General features: G+C 50.7%; 1 protein-coding gene and 1 non-coding gene across 4 annotated transcripts in view; one reads left to right on the top strand and one right to left on the bottom strand.

Moving 5' to 3' along the window:
* Positions 1-1,350: 1,350 nt before the first annotated feature.
* RASSF5 (Ras association domain family member 5) overlaps positions 1,351-12,761 on the bottom strand; it is a 71,947-nt gene continuing 60,536 nt past the window's right edge. For 2 of the 3 annotated variants that reach the window (XM_059940619.1, XM_059940624.1), the window contains 4 exons: positions 7,341-7,451; positions 6,024-6,321; positions 5,420-5,535; positions 1,351-3,826 (listed from right to left, as the gene is read on the bottom strand). In XM_059940619.1, the coding sequence (XP_059796602.1) occupies positions 3,674-3,826; positions 5,420-5,535; positions 6,024-6,321; positions 7,341-7,451 (678 nt within the window). In that variant the 3' untranslated portion in view covers positions 1,351-3,673. Of the gene's footprint in view, positions 3,827-4,969; positions 5,130-5,419; positions 5,536-6,023; positions 6,322-7,340; positions 7,452-12,761 lie in introns of all 3 variants that reach the window. The other variant, XM_059940611.1, reaches the window with a different exon arrangement.
* Positions 11,655-11,727, top strand: TRNAG-CCC (transfer RNA glycine (anticodon CCC)). The gene has a single exon. It is a non-coding gene; the product is annotated as a tRNA-Gly (tRNA).

The raw sequence follows: 12,761 nt of genomic DNA, 5'->3' as shown, positions 1-12,761 counted from the left end.
TTTTTTACCGATCCACTCTGTTGACATAAGCAATATGAAACTGAGAAAGAGATTTCTAGAAATTGACCCCAAACAAGATTGTTACAGCAGAACCTTTGGACAGACAGAGTTTGATCTAAGGGAGCACAGTATGTACAGCAGTCATGAAATATGGTCCTCATATGAATACAAATAACACGTAGTACTTTATAAAGTTCTTTCACAGACGTGATTTGTTTTGCACAACCTTGGAGGGATTGGAGCCTCAGAGAGGTTGTGTCTTGCCTTGTTAATCCCTGCTAAAGACACAAGCCAGTAAATGGTGAGGCTGGATCTACAATGAACATCCAACTCTTCACTGTGGTTTGACCCAGAATTCTGCTGTGAAACAGTGTTGTCAAGACTTGTGCTTCGAATGGTTTTTCCAGTAATGGTGACACATTTGCACTGACTCATCTTCCCTTTCCTCCCTGTGAATAACATAGGTACATGTGAGGAGGCAGGGGAGAGTTAGGCTGTGCAAAGGATTCCTTTTTTCTATGTGCTAAACTGAATAATCTATACCAAGGTCAAATGTACAACTTTAAACTTAATCCCATATTATAACCAAATGAGTTTCAATGAAAAGCAGAAACTGCTTCATTTCTGGGTTTTGGCAAAATTATTGAAAGATGTACTTCTTGGAGGTCTAGGTGAGCAAACATTACAGATGTGCCCCATTCCTGGACACTTTTAAGAACGTCTATTGGACAGGGGGTGCTCTCCTAGAGGGAGGCCGGGAGTGGACTGGATGAGCTCTGGGGGCCCCCATTCACTGCACTGTGTGTGATCAATACCGGAAGGCAGGCGAGAATTTCTTTCTAATAACTTTTACGTGGTTATTGCCACGATTACTGAGGTGTTCCTTTGATGGACGTCAGAGCTAAGGTGAAAGGACTGTTTTAGTCATCTAGCCCTCTTCCTCCAGGTGAGATGATCTCAAACTTTCAAAGACACATTCCTATCTAATTTTAAAATAATTCTGAAAATAGAAGAATTATTGTTTAACTCAGTAGCCTATTCTGGTGTTCAATCATCCTTAGCTCCAGAAAGCCCCTCCTCTTTTCTAAGTACTCTTTCTGTAGTAAGTCCCCTTTCCTCTCCTGCTCTGTGGGGATGCAGAATAGCCAGTCACCTAGGCAGCACCCCTAGCCCATGCCTTTGGACGGTTTTCTCAAGCTGATTTGAACAGTAGCCTTCATTCCTCCATTCGTTGGCAAAAGGAAATCTGACTTGGACACAAAATGTGCGCGTTCCTCTATTCCCACCCCCTCTCCCAGCTCCTGATTTCCATGAGATGGGGAAGTTCAAGGAACACATCTCTGGTCTGAATGATTTTTGCAACAAGCTTTTATTACTTTCTTTAAAACCCACATAAGAAAGACATTTAAAAAGAAAACGTCCCCAAAACAAACACTTTGGCACTGGGCACGCACTGGGCAACACAACAGTAGAAGGCACTCCAGCAGTCATGCCCACCCTGGGAGGGAAGGGACACTCCCTACACACTACTGTTTCGGAGGTAGGGCCTCAGCCTGGGTCCTGGTCTAACTGTGCTTTAGAGAAAGTCTGAATTTTCCCATAGTTTCCTTATTTCATAAACACCACTATCTCTTTATATATAGCTATATGCCTTTATGTATATATGTACATGACTTCTTTTCCTTCTCAAAAATAAAATAGCCACCCCATCAGAGGGAGGTTCTCAGCAGCATTCACAGCTGTTACACAGGAGCCATGCCTTCTATTCATGTTACAGACATGCAGCTTGAAGAAAAGAGGACTCTGCACCCACCCCTCTCGATATACAGCAGGGAGAGAGATTTTTTTTAAGCGGGGGTGGGGGGGGGGTGGGGGGGACGATAAGGCTGAGCAGGAGATGGCAGATAACTAGGGTTTTTATGATGTAAAAAATCTTTTTTGAGCTGCTTAACTTGTCCTGTTTTTGCAGCTCTGAAGACGAAGTAGTTTGCATGATGAGGGGTCTGCATTCCTTCTGTGATCAGGGGCGATGTGGACTCAGCGAGGGTCAGGGAGGGAGGGAACTTCTGAGGCTACACAAAGAAGCGTGGGCTCAAACCAACCCAACAGGGACTTGGGAAGGCAGAGGACGACGAAGAAATTGTCTCTCAGAGGCTGACAAAGAAATGGTCTCTCAGAGGCTGATGAAGAAATGGTCTCTCAGAGGCTGCACTGGAAAACTGGCCCCACTTTGAAAGTCCAGAGGAGTCCTTCTCCCTCTGTGCAGGAGTGTCTCTGTAGTCCTGGCTACTGGCTTGAACTGTTTGGCTGGTTTTAAGTTTGAACCTAAGCAAGGAGCCAGTACACATGTAGAGTTGGGAATCAGATCCGCCCTGTCCAGGCAGTTTGACCTCACTTCTCAGAAGTCAGAGCCCAGGACCTTAGACGGGAAGGAGGTCTGCGACCCTCGTCCCATACTTGGAGGGAAGATTCTCCTGGCCTCGTCTCCCACACCGCCGTGGTCCACTTCCTAGCAGGAGCAAGCCAGCAGCAGAGCCTCAAGCAAATGCCCCTGCTCCTGTCCCTCTTTGAAAACAAAAAGGCACTGAGGTCAGCGGGAGGCCAGCCCCATGGCTGGCCATTCTTCCAACATAAAGGTCTCCAAGTTGGCTGAGTTGGAGGTTCCCCGCTCTGTACTCAAGGCAGCTCCTCTGGCGGTACCTGGAGATCCCAGAGTCCCAGTGGGAGGAGAAAGGCAGTGCTGGAGGCCAAAGGGAAACCAAGGCAGCCAGGCCTCCCCTGCTCTCTAGCCCGGGGAAGGCTGAAGACAGCTCGGACACATTTATCTGCAACATGTTTTGGCTTTGACTGCCCAATTTCCATACTCAGCAGGAGACTTTAAAAATGGTAAATGGCTGGTTTCCCTTTGGTGGAAACACATGAGGATGATGGCAATATTAAATTCAAAACTGTAACTCAAAAACAAAGAGTTGTTGACAAAGATGTGGCTGAAGACCACACATACACAGATATATATGCCTTTGGGTTCACATGTGCACAGACTTTTGGGCCATCAGGGCCAGGGCCGGCTGCAGCTTCTCTGGAAATTTCTCAGGCAATCTCAGCTTCAGTGCTCCTAACCCGAGCCAGTGGCTTTATGACCGTCCCTTAAGCCTGAACAACGGGCATCTGGGGAAAGTGGGGGACGGTCCTTTTATGAGCACTGTCGTGCTTTCAGGGGCTTAGCTCAGACCTGCTAAAGGAATATGCTACAATTTTTGGACTCATAAATAAGGGAACCGTGGATGGCAAATAAGAAAGAAATTGAAAAAGAATAAAAGGCAGAGAAAGAACATATATCTCTAAAATCTTTTTTCTTTCCTTTGCCGGCTGGTGTGGAGAGAGGCAACTATTTGGTTTGTGAAAGGCTTGCCGATGGTGAGAGGACGTGGCGGATCTTTCACACGAGCGAGCGCTGCTCCTGGGCAGCGTGCAGAGGGCGCAGCGTGACGGCGGGCAGGCCCCAACTCCGCGCACACACGTGTCCGTCAGAGGCTTTGTGCCACGTCTGGAACTGCTGGGCGGGCACAGATGCACCCAACAGAGGTGTCCTGAGAAAAAGTGTCTGTGGCAAAATAATAATTAATAATAAAAATAAATCCGTGGGCATCGGGAGAAGAGGAAGCAGGACCGGCTAGGCAGGTTTGCCCTGGGATTCTCTTAAGGCCTCCTCCAGTTTCTGCCTAAACTTGTCATACTTCTTCTGCACTTGTTGGATTTTGTCCTGCTCCTCTTTTTCCAGGATTGTTAGGAAGTTCTGGAGCTCGGGGATGGAGAAGGCATCCCACTGTGGGGCGAGAGGGAGATCGGGGGAGAAACAATAGGAGACAGGTTAGTGGTCGCCTGATCTGAGGGCCCCTGCTGTCCCCACTCTTCACACAGTTTGCACATGGTTTGCTACTGAATAGGCAGATGTGACGAATAAAGCTTGGGGTTTCCATGCCGCACCAGCAACAGAATTTCAAATCCTGGCATCTCGTGGCCAAGAGTTACTAGTCCACAAGCCATATTTTTATTCAGAGAATCAATAATCTTAAATTTCTCTGTAGCCGCTGAGATCTTAACAGTGATGCTGGAGCTGCCTGGGACCCAGCTGTCTGCTTTGGGGTGATCAGCAACAGGCTCCCAACATGCGGACCCTCAAGTGGCATCTGGAGGAGAGCTGGACCTGGACTCGGGAGACTGGGTGTCAGCCTGGCTCTACTGTGTGGCCTTGAGCACACAAGTCCACCTTCTCAGCCTGTTTTCTCATCTGCCGTGGAATTAGGGTATCTGCCTCCCTTGGCTAGCAGAGCAGGTGATGAGATGAGTCACTTGCACAGCTCTGCAGAGCCTGGTGGGCCCGGGCCTGCCCGGTGGGACCTGGCCTCTCAGGACAGAAGGCAAGTCTGACTTCTCTCAGGCTGACCCAGGAACTGAGGCCCCTATGGGGCCAGGGGTTTCGACTCCTAAGCTCTTTGAGCACAAAGGAACATTAAGGTTTATCTGGTTTAATCCCCACATTGTAAATGAAAAAAACTGAAGTCCACAGAGGGAACCACAATCACAGACACAACCACCACAATCACAAAGCTTACAGCAGCAAAACTAGAACTAGAAGCCAGGCCTCTAAACCCCCAGGCCCGTGAGCTTGCCATGGGCCAGCAGTGTTCAAACAGCTTCAGCGGAATACTTTTTCCAAACAAAATCTTCCACTATATAAAGCAGATGGAAAGCAGAGCTGCCTGGTGGAGGCCGGGAAAGGACAGGGCCCCACTCACCTGGACCCCCCAGATTTCCACAGTCGCTCCCAAGACTGCTTCCCCGAACCCCAGGCCTGCACTGAATGCAGTGTGACAAACTCTGTGAGAGGCACCCTGCTCTTGGTCACTCCTCTGTGACCCCACCCGCCACGTAGCCCAGGCCGCGGGGGGCACCAGCTTGGTTTCACCTCACTTCACACCACAGACTGGACTCCGGTGAGCTTCCCTTGGGGGATCGAGGTCCGCTTTGAAGAACCAGGGAGAGACAAATGACTCAAAAATACCCATGCCCAGTGGAGCCCAGGGATGGAGCTTGATGGGCCTCAGGCCATCCTGGAGCAAAAGAACCTGGGTGGAACACAGGGAGTTTCTCAGCGCCCCTCCACCCTGAGCTTTCAGAAATAAAGCGCATGAAATCCTGTCTTTCCACAGGCCTTGCCAGACACAGGCCCTGACTTGCTCCCCCAGGGCGCTTACAATCCTGGCTTAAATGCTGAACCTCAGCAGGCACTCACCCCAGATCAACTGCCTTGAGACATTTTCCTGCTGTGCTGGGTGGTGAGGATAACCCCACCCGCGCCCACCCAGCGTGCCCCGAAGGCTGGGTTTGTGCACCAAACAAAGGGTCCCAGACCTACCTCCACCTCTCCAGTTTCGTTCTCCTTTAGCACGAAGCTGAGCACATCCGTGTCAGGCCCAGCGAGTAAGCGCAGGTAGAGGGGGCAGTCAGCAACGGAGAGTTTCTGGAAGAGCACTGCAAACCAAGAGAGGGGGCTGGGAGCTCATCTTGGAAAAGAAGGGCAGGGGCTCAGCATGGGTGGGACCGATTGGAAATGCAGAGGCTGGTGTTTCTAAATGGAAGTGGCCATCCTTTCAACCTAATGAAATGAACCTGACAAGAATAAATAGGGTAACAACCTTTATCTTCAGTGTCTGCTAGAGTGTGAAGCATGTTTCCATTCACGTCATCCCCTAAGAGATTAGTAGGAGTGGTGGGCGGGTTCTGTCCCATTCCACAGATTAGGAAGTGAGAGCCCAGGGTGTGGTTTTCCTGAAGTCACACGTGGAGGGAGGGGCACAGTGAGCGGGCAGAATGTGCGTGTGGCCCTTCCACAGACCTAAGCCACATGGATGGCTGGACGGAGGTGCCACGAGAAGCCCACTCCTCCCACTCAAGTGTGTTGGGGAGCACAGACAGAGTTGGGAAAGGTAGTTTCTGGGTGGGAGCTAGCTCTCTCATACCTTGCCCGTCCTTGTGTATCCGCTTAAAAAGTGCAAACTTCTGGGGATTGTCCACGACCATGAACTTCTTGAGCAGCCCCTGGATGACCTCACTGACCGTGGTGGTGCTGCTGATGTGCAGCTGCTTGATGGCATCCAGCGGCAGGTAGAAGGATGTCCGCTTGTCCGTGGTGGCTGCCAGATCCACTTCCTTGATGGCGTCATAGATGGACGGCGGCCGGATCCCAGCAGGCACCGTCACCGGCCGCCGAAGTTTCAAATGCACTTTGATGAAACCCGTGTAGGTGCCGTCTTCACTCTGCCGGGGGCGGGGGCGGGGGTTCATGTGGGGTCAGGGGGCGTCTGTGTTGCTTGATCCTGTCTGCCACTCTGGGCCGTGGCCCCAGATCCGGTGGGCTGCAGAGGCCTTTCCTAATAGCAGTGCCATCCCAGTCAAACCCCCTCCCGACAGGCTCAGGCTGCCTGCCCCAAATCCCCTGCCACGAGGCAGATGCCGACTGCCTTTGGTGGGTCCCCAGGCCAAGAGGCAGGGTCTGGAGTGGCCTCTCTAGTTTGCCCCTCCAAACCAAGGAGGAGCAGGAAGGCTCTGTAATAAGGCCCTTGGAGAACCAGCGCACTGGATTTTCTCCTGCATCTCTTTCCAAAACCCGGAAGTCTGCAAGACTTAAACCCAGGCCTGTCCGCGACTGGGTTTTCTGGCGCCCCACCCGGCTGAAGCCCCAAAGAGCCAGTTGCCGCCAGCCACCAGCAGGGGGCAGGGTTCTTCTACTGTCTCCTCCCCTCCCCACTGAAGATGGCCTTTCCAAACCTGGCACAAAGTTGGTGCCCTCCCCTCTGAGCTCTGCACAGTCTAAGGAAGCTTCCCCAGACACAGGCTGTAATGACCAAGAAGGGGAGGAGGAGGAGCTGCGAGCTCCCCTTGCCCAGGGCCTCCTGGGCCCTTAGTCACTTGTATATCATGTAATTCCCACAAGCGCTTTGACAAATGGGAACTAATATCTCTCTTTTACATTGAAGCTCAGAGAGGTTAAGGTTTCCCAAAGCCACAAGTTAAAAACAGGAAGAGCCAGAGACTAGATGTGGATCTTATTCTAAAGCCCATTCTATTTCCCTAAAACACACGGAGACCCCTGATAACCCGGGCTCTCAGCTTCACACAAGCCTGGAGGCCTCCAGGAGCCCAAAGAAATGGGAGAGCCCTGGTGGGGGTATCCCCCAGAATGCAGAGGGAGAGCAGGGGAGCCACACCGGCAGGGGCTACGGAGCTGGGAGGGGGAGAGAGGAAGGGGGCGGAGAGTGCGGGGCACGCCCCCTCACCAGCTTCATGCCCAGGCAGTTCTTTTCCCGGGTGTTGTAGCTGTCGATCTTCTGCTTGATCTCCTGCAGCGTGGGCGGGCACCGCGGCTCCTCTGCGGGTTTACAGTCATTCTGGAACAGACACAGATGTGAGGGTGGATGTACAATGGTTCTCAGGATGAGGAAGAGAATGACCTCGTCCTCCCAAAGGCCTCTCCAACCGAGAATAAGTGAGCACCAGCCTCACGCAGTGAATGGGATGGCCTCAGGCTGAGAAAAATCAAAGGTCAAATCCCTGCGCAGCCAGCTACCCCGGGGAAGTGACTTCAGTCTCTCTCGGCCCCAGTCTCCGCACCTGTGAAATGGGGGCAATACCCACCCTTCAGGCTTGTTGCAAGACCAAGGTGAAAAGGCCCGGCACACAGGCACTGGGTATGAATCTGGTGACTCAGCAGAGCTGTTTTGCTTATGGAGGGTGTCCATTTAGATGCTATGGGAGATGCAAAGAAATGCAAGCCATGGTCGTCTCCTCAAGGAAGTAACAATAGAGCTGGAGAGACAGGAACATACACGTGATCCCAGTATATGCTGATGGGAATGACAGCAATTCTCCCAGATTGAGAGGACCAAGGGTACATGGACATCAGTCCAGGCCCCATGTCACTGGCCACAGCACTTTGCACATAATAAAAAAATATATATATACACACACACACACACATACATATTTATCAAATGAATGCATGAACTAGTGGGGGCAGGGGGCTGTAGCCTTCCCTGATACTTGAGGGGATAAATCTCTGCTGGGGCACAGGGACAGCCAGCGTTTACTTAGCACCTCCTCTGTGCCGAGTGCTTGGCTTGCATTATCTCAGTTAATCCTCAGAACCCAAACTGCAAGATAAGAGTTTATTACCCACATTTCACCGGTGAGACAATGGAGACTAAGAGGAGTTTAGGAACGTGCCTAAAGCCCTGCAGTCAGTCTCTGCAGAACTAAAAGGGATGCCAGTCTGTTCTGCTGTGTTCTTCTCATGACATCACAATTTATTCTTCTGACTGGCCCCCCCACCACACCCCCTCTAGGAAGAAGGAAGTCAAGGAGATGAAGGTCGATGTTGTTCACACCGTGGACAGAATTCAGGGGAGAATTCTGGGGTCTAAGCAAACCTGTCCGTCTGTCAATTCCCTGGGTTTCTCTCAAGTCCATTGCCACCCACCTTCCCTGCTTTGTCTTCACGCTGTCCTGTGTGGTTGGGAGTGCAGGAGCCACAGTTTGGGGGAATAAATAGGTCAGTCAAAACCTGCCTAGAGTTTGCCTGGTCTTAGAAATCTAGCAGACCCAGGGTGGGTCAGGATTCTCCTTTGGCAAATGAGGAAACTGAGGCCCAGAGGGGTGGGGCAACCGTGTTCTCCAGGCTGACATCACCCAGCACTGCCCTGTGGGTGTCTGGTTTGCTTGGGGAATTTCACAGCCATGCTGCCATCACAGCGTCACCCAGCTGAACATGTCAGGCTCCCAGGGCAGAGCTGTCCAGCCTCCTCCCTCCAGCCCGCCCACGGGAGACAAGTCACACTCAGCAGGATGCTCACTTCCCCCTCCCACTTTCCAATCCCACAGAGCCGATAAGATGTCAAGCTCTGTGGCTGCCGAGGGGAGCGGGCGTGGCCTCCCACACCCACCCCTCAGCATGGAGACGAGCTGACATTCTTTTTCCATCACAGGATCTTCCGTTGGCCTGTCTGCTCCCCTCTGTACTCTTCCTTGAGGATCTCGATCAGAACAGCACTGTACGCTCACATACCTTACATACTACGTATGTTATTCCTGTTTTACAGATTACAGACAGAGGCTCAGAAGGGTTAAGAAACACGCTTGTGGTCCCACCGCTAGTAAGCATTTGCGTTGGGCCTGGAACCAAGTCCATCAAAGTCTGGAACCCATGCTCTTCTCAATTCCACGTGGTCACCCTAGGACGGCCGCTTCAGCCACTCCCATAGCGATCACTGAAATTCCAGGCAACAGGGCTGGGACGAGCAGCCGCTACACCAAGACCTAAAAATTACGTGACCTGTGAAACGTTCAGTGGGTCCCCAGAAGCCTCAGGACCTGGGGCCACCGTGTCACCTGTAAAGATGTCAAGGAGGGACTTCTAGCCTCTGGCAGGGGGAGGCAGGCGCCAGGATGCAGGGCCCACCCTTTTCCTATGTGGCCACTCAGGTCTCTGGAACAGGACCCTGATTCCATTGAGGACCACCCAAGGGGAAGTACTCCCCAGGGCATCTCCCATCTTCTTGAGCTGAGCAGCAAGTGGTGTGAGCCACACAGAGTGTCTTCTTTCGCTGTCGACTTATTAATTCAGGGACCATCACAGTGGAGCTTCTCATTCCTCGTCCCTCTCCGCTTCGTTCCTGGAGACCCTGCCCCCAGCACCCACCCCACTGGGCACATCTCTATGGGACCAGACGTGCCTGCTGCCCTCTGGGAGCTTCCAGTCAGAAAGACCAGTATCCCGTTACCATTACATACACTCCATTCTGTCCGTCTCTGAAACATGCAGGCTGTTGCTCCTTAGGAGTTAACAGCTTTCTCATACTTATCTACAAAAAAGAGTTAGAAGCTCTAGAAGCTCCTGGAAGATCTCTCATAGTTTCCAAATGAGCTATAGCCATTTCCCGGTAAGAAAAGGCAGCTGTATCATGGCTTTCAAAGGCCAGTATTCCAGCCTGTTTTTGAATACAGTAAGAGTCAGAGCTGCCTTAACCTCAGGTTTTTTCTTCCTGTTCTCTTTTCCTTCAGCAGATAACCCATCTATTCCCCGCTTCCCACCACAAACCTGGGGAAGTGACGCAAGTGGCCGTGGGCACCCTTTGCAGGACTCACGCAGAAAACAGCCATCCTGATCTCCACCCCGTCTGGGCGTTCCAGGAGCCCTGTCTGGCCAGCACACTGAATCTCCCACCCTGGGATGACAGCACCCCTGGCTGCTGCCCACACCAGATCTGGCAGACGAGATCTGACCATAGACTGAATGAATCACCTCCCAAAGCAGGCCAGCCAGCCAGCCAGCCATAGCTGCGGGAGTCCACTCTTTCCCATCCTAGAGATGGTAGAAAACCTAGACCAGCGCTTCTTAAACCTGGCTGCACGTGGACTCCTCTGGGGGATCTTTAGAAACACAACACCTGGGCTCCATCCTGGAGATTCTGATTTAATTGGTTTGGGATGCAGCCCGGGCAGAGGGAGTTTAAAAAATCTCCCAGGTGATTCTAATGTGCAGCAATGTTGGAGAAGAACTGGTATAGACCCCTCCCAAGCAATTTCAGACCTCAAGGGTCCCCATCCAGCTGCAGACTTAACACTTTTGCACTCACAGATATGCACTGCCCCAAAGGTTTACCGAGAAGGCAGTATCCAGGGTGTGAACAGATCAATAATATTGTGATCTTCAGAGGATAAGTCAAAGACCCCACTTTCTATTCACCTGCCAGATTCTCAAGTCCTCAAAGTGAAAGATTTGTCTCCATCTATGGGTACAAAGCTAGAAACCAGACAGAGTTTTGTCTCCTGGGGTGGCCCAAGATGGAGACAGAATGGGGAGCTCACTCTGTTGTGATTTTAAAGGTAACAGGCATTGCCCTGTGAGGTGTCTCTCCTAGGAGGCTTATACATCTCAGTGCATCTGGCATGGGACGCATGTGCTCTGATTAAGCTCCTGGCATTGGTGGCAGACAGTTGAGTTGTTCCCAACGCAGCCAGCACATCCAGGGCACTGGTGAGAAGCAGATTTGTGTTCATAGGTCCCAAGCCATGGAAAGGTCTGTGTCCTCTCTAACTCTCAGGGTTATTGGGATGCAGCCAAGTGAAGAGGGCTGGGCGCTAGGGGTCAGAGCAGAGATGGCCCTTGTGACAGTGATCCTCAGACTTTTCGATTAAAGTATTATTACACCAAAACAAAGAGGACCATCCTCTTGTGGTCTGCGGCCTATCTCAGAGCAGATTTACCCTAAGTTGAATTTTACTTTATATTAAGAAAAAATCCAAACACTGGCTGATTCTGCATCCGAATCAATGACATATGTTAAGTCTTAATTTCGGTTACTGGCAAGTGACCCAACCAAGAAGAGACTCTGAGTGAAGCCTGTGGCTTTTAGTCTCCGCAGCTGAGCTCAAGGCAGCCCATGAAAGCCCCAGTGATGAGGGGGACCCCCAGGGTCAGGAGTGGGCTGAGGAGAATGTGTTGGAGCCATCAGATACGTTCGGGCCCATTTTTTTCTGGACCTAAATCACACAAACCTCATTTTTGCCAGAAATTTCACTTTCCCTTTGGGACTTCCCTGGTGGTCTAGTGGTTAAGACTCTGTGCTCCCAATGCAGGGGGCCCAGGTTCGATCCCTGGTCAGGGAACTAGATCCCACGTGCCGCAACTAAAAGATCCCGCATGACGAAACGAAGATCTCACACACAGCAATGAAGATCCCACGTGCCACAACTAAGACTCGACGCAGCCAAATAAATAAACAAATACATATTTTAAAAAAAAAAAAATTTCACTTCCCCTCTTTTTAAATTTGTCAGCCTCTTCCTCCTGCACACAGCTTTCATCATCTTACTGCTGTCTGTCTATCTGAAATCTTTCACTTGTCAAGGCCTCTCTGACCACCTCAGCACTGCATGATGATGACGATGATCGTTGATTGTTGTTAACAGGCTATGTGCCAGGCACTGTTCTACTCACTTAGCGTGTATTAGTTCATTTCATCCTCACCATGAGTAAGTTTATGAGGAAGGTACTATTATTATGCCCATTTCACAGATGAGGAAATGGAGCCCCAGCAAGTTTAGAGCTAACTTACATCCAAAGCTAACACTATACTATCCTGCACTTAAATATCCATCTACTTATATTAACCTCCAAGTAGACCATCCATCTTGGTTTTTCTTCCTAACTAGACTGAAGCTCCTTAATGACTTACACCATACTTCTATCTCTTCTCCACGCCCAGTGGCCCTGAGCATGAAGCAGATAATATATGCTTGCTCAAGAACCTTCAGTGGTCCCCCATTGCCTACAGGGGGAGAAAAATGATCTTGCTTTCTGCTAGGAATTATAGTGCAGTAAGTCTTGGATTGCCATTTGGACTGAGTTCTGTGATAGAAGCACCTGTCTGCTCCACCATGGGGTCCCAGAGCTCCGTTCCAGCTTGGCACATGGTAGAGGCTCAGGCAATACCTGCGGGGTGAACATAAGCATGTGTTCAGGTTCTGACTCCCATTACTAACAAAGTGATCTTGAGAGAGTTGGATCATGTCTTTAAGCCTCAGTTTCCTCATCTATAAAAATCCTTTATCGCCTCATAGGATTGATGCAAAGGTAAAACCAAATGAAATAATGGGTATTTTGGAAATGATTGAACCCATCCAAAAGGCATGTACTGTAA

This window comes from Balaenoptera ricei, chromosome 1 (genome assembly GCF_028023285.1).
Source record: "Balaenoptera ricei isolate mBalRic1 chromosome 1, mBalRic1.hap2, whole genome shotgun sequence".
In the NCBI taxonomy this organism is placed as follows: domain Eukaryota; kingdom Metazoa; phylum Chordata; class Mammalia; order Artiodactyla; family Balaenopteridae; genus Balaenoptera; species Balaenoptera ricei.
Note: the sequence above shows the minus strand (reverse complement) of the source record. Positions and strands in the feature narration are given on the sequence as shown.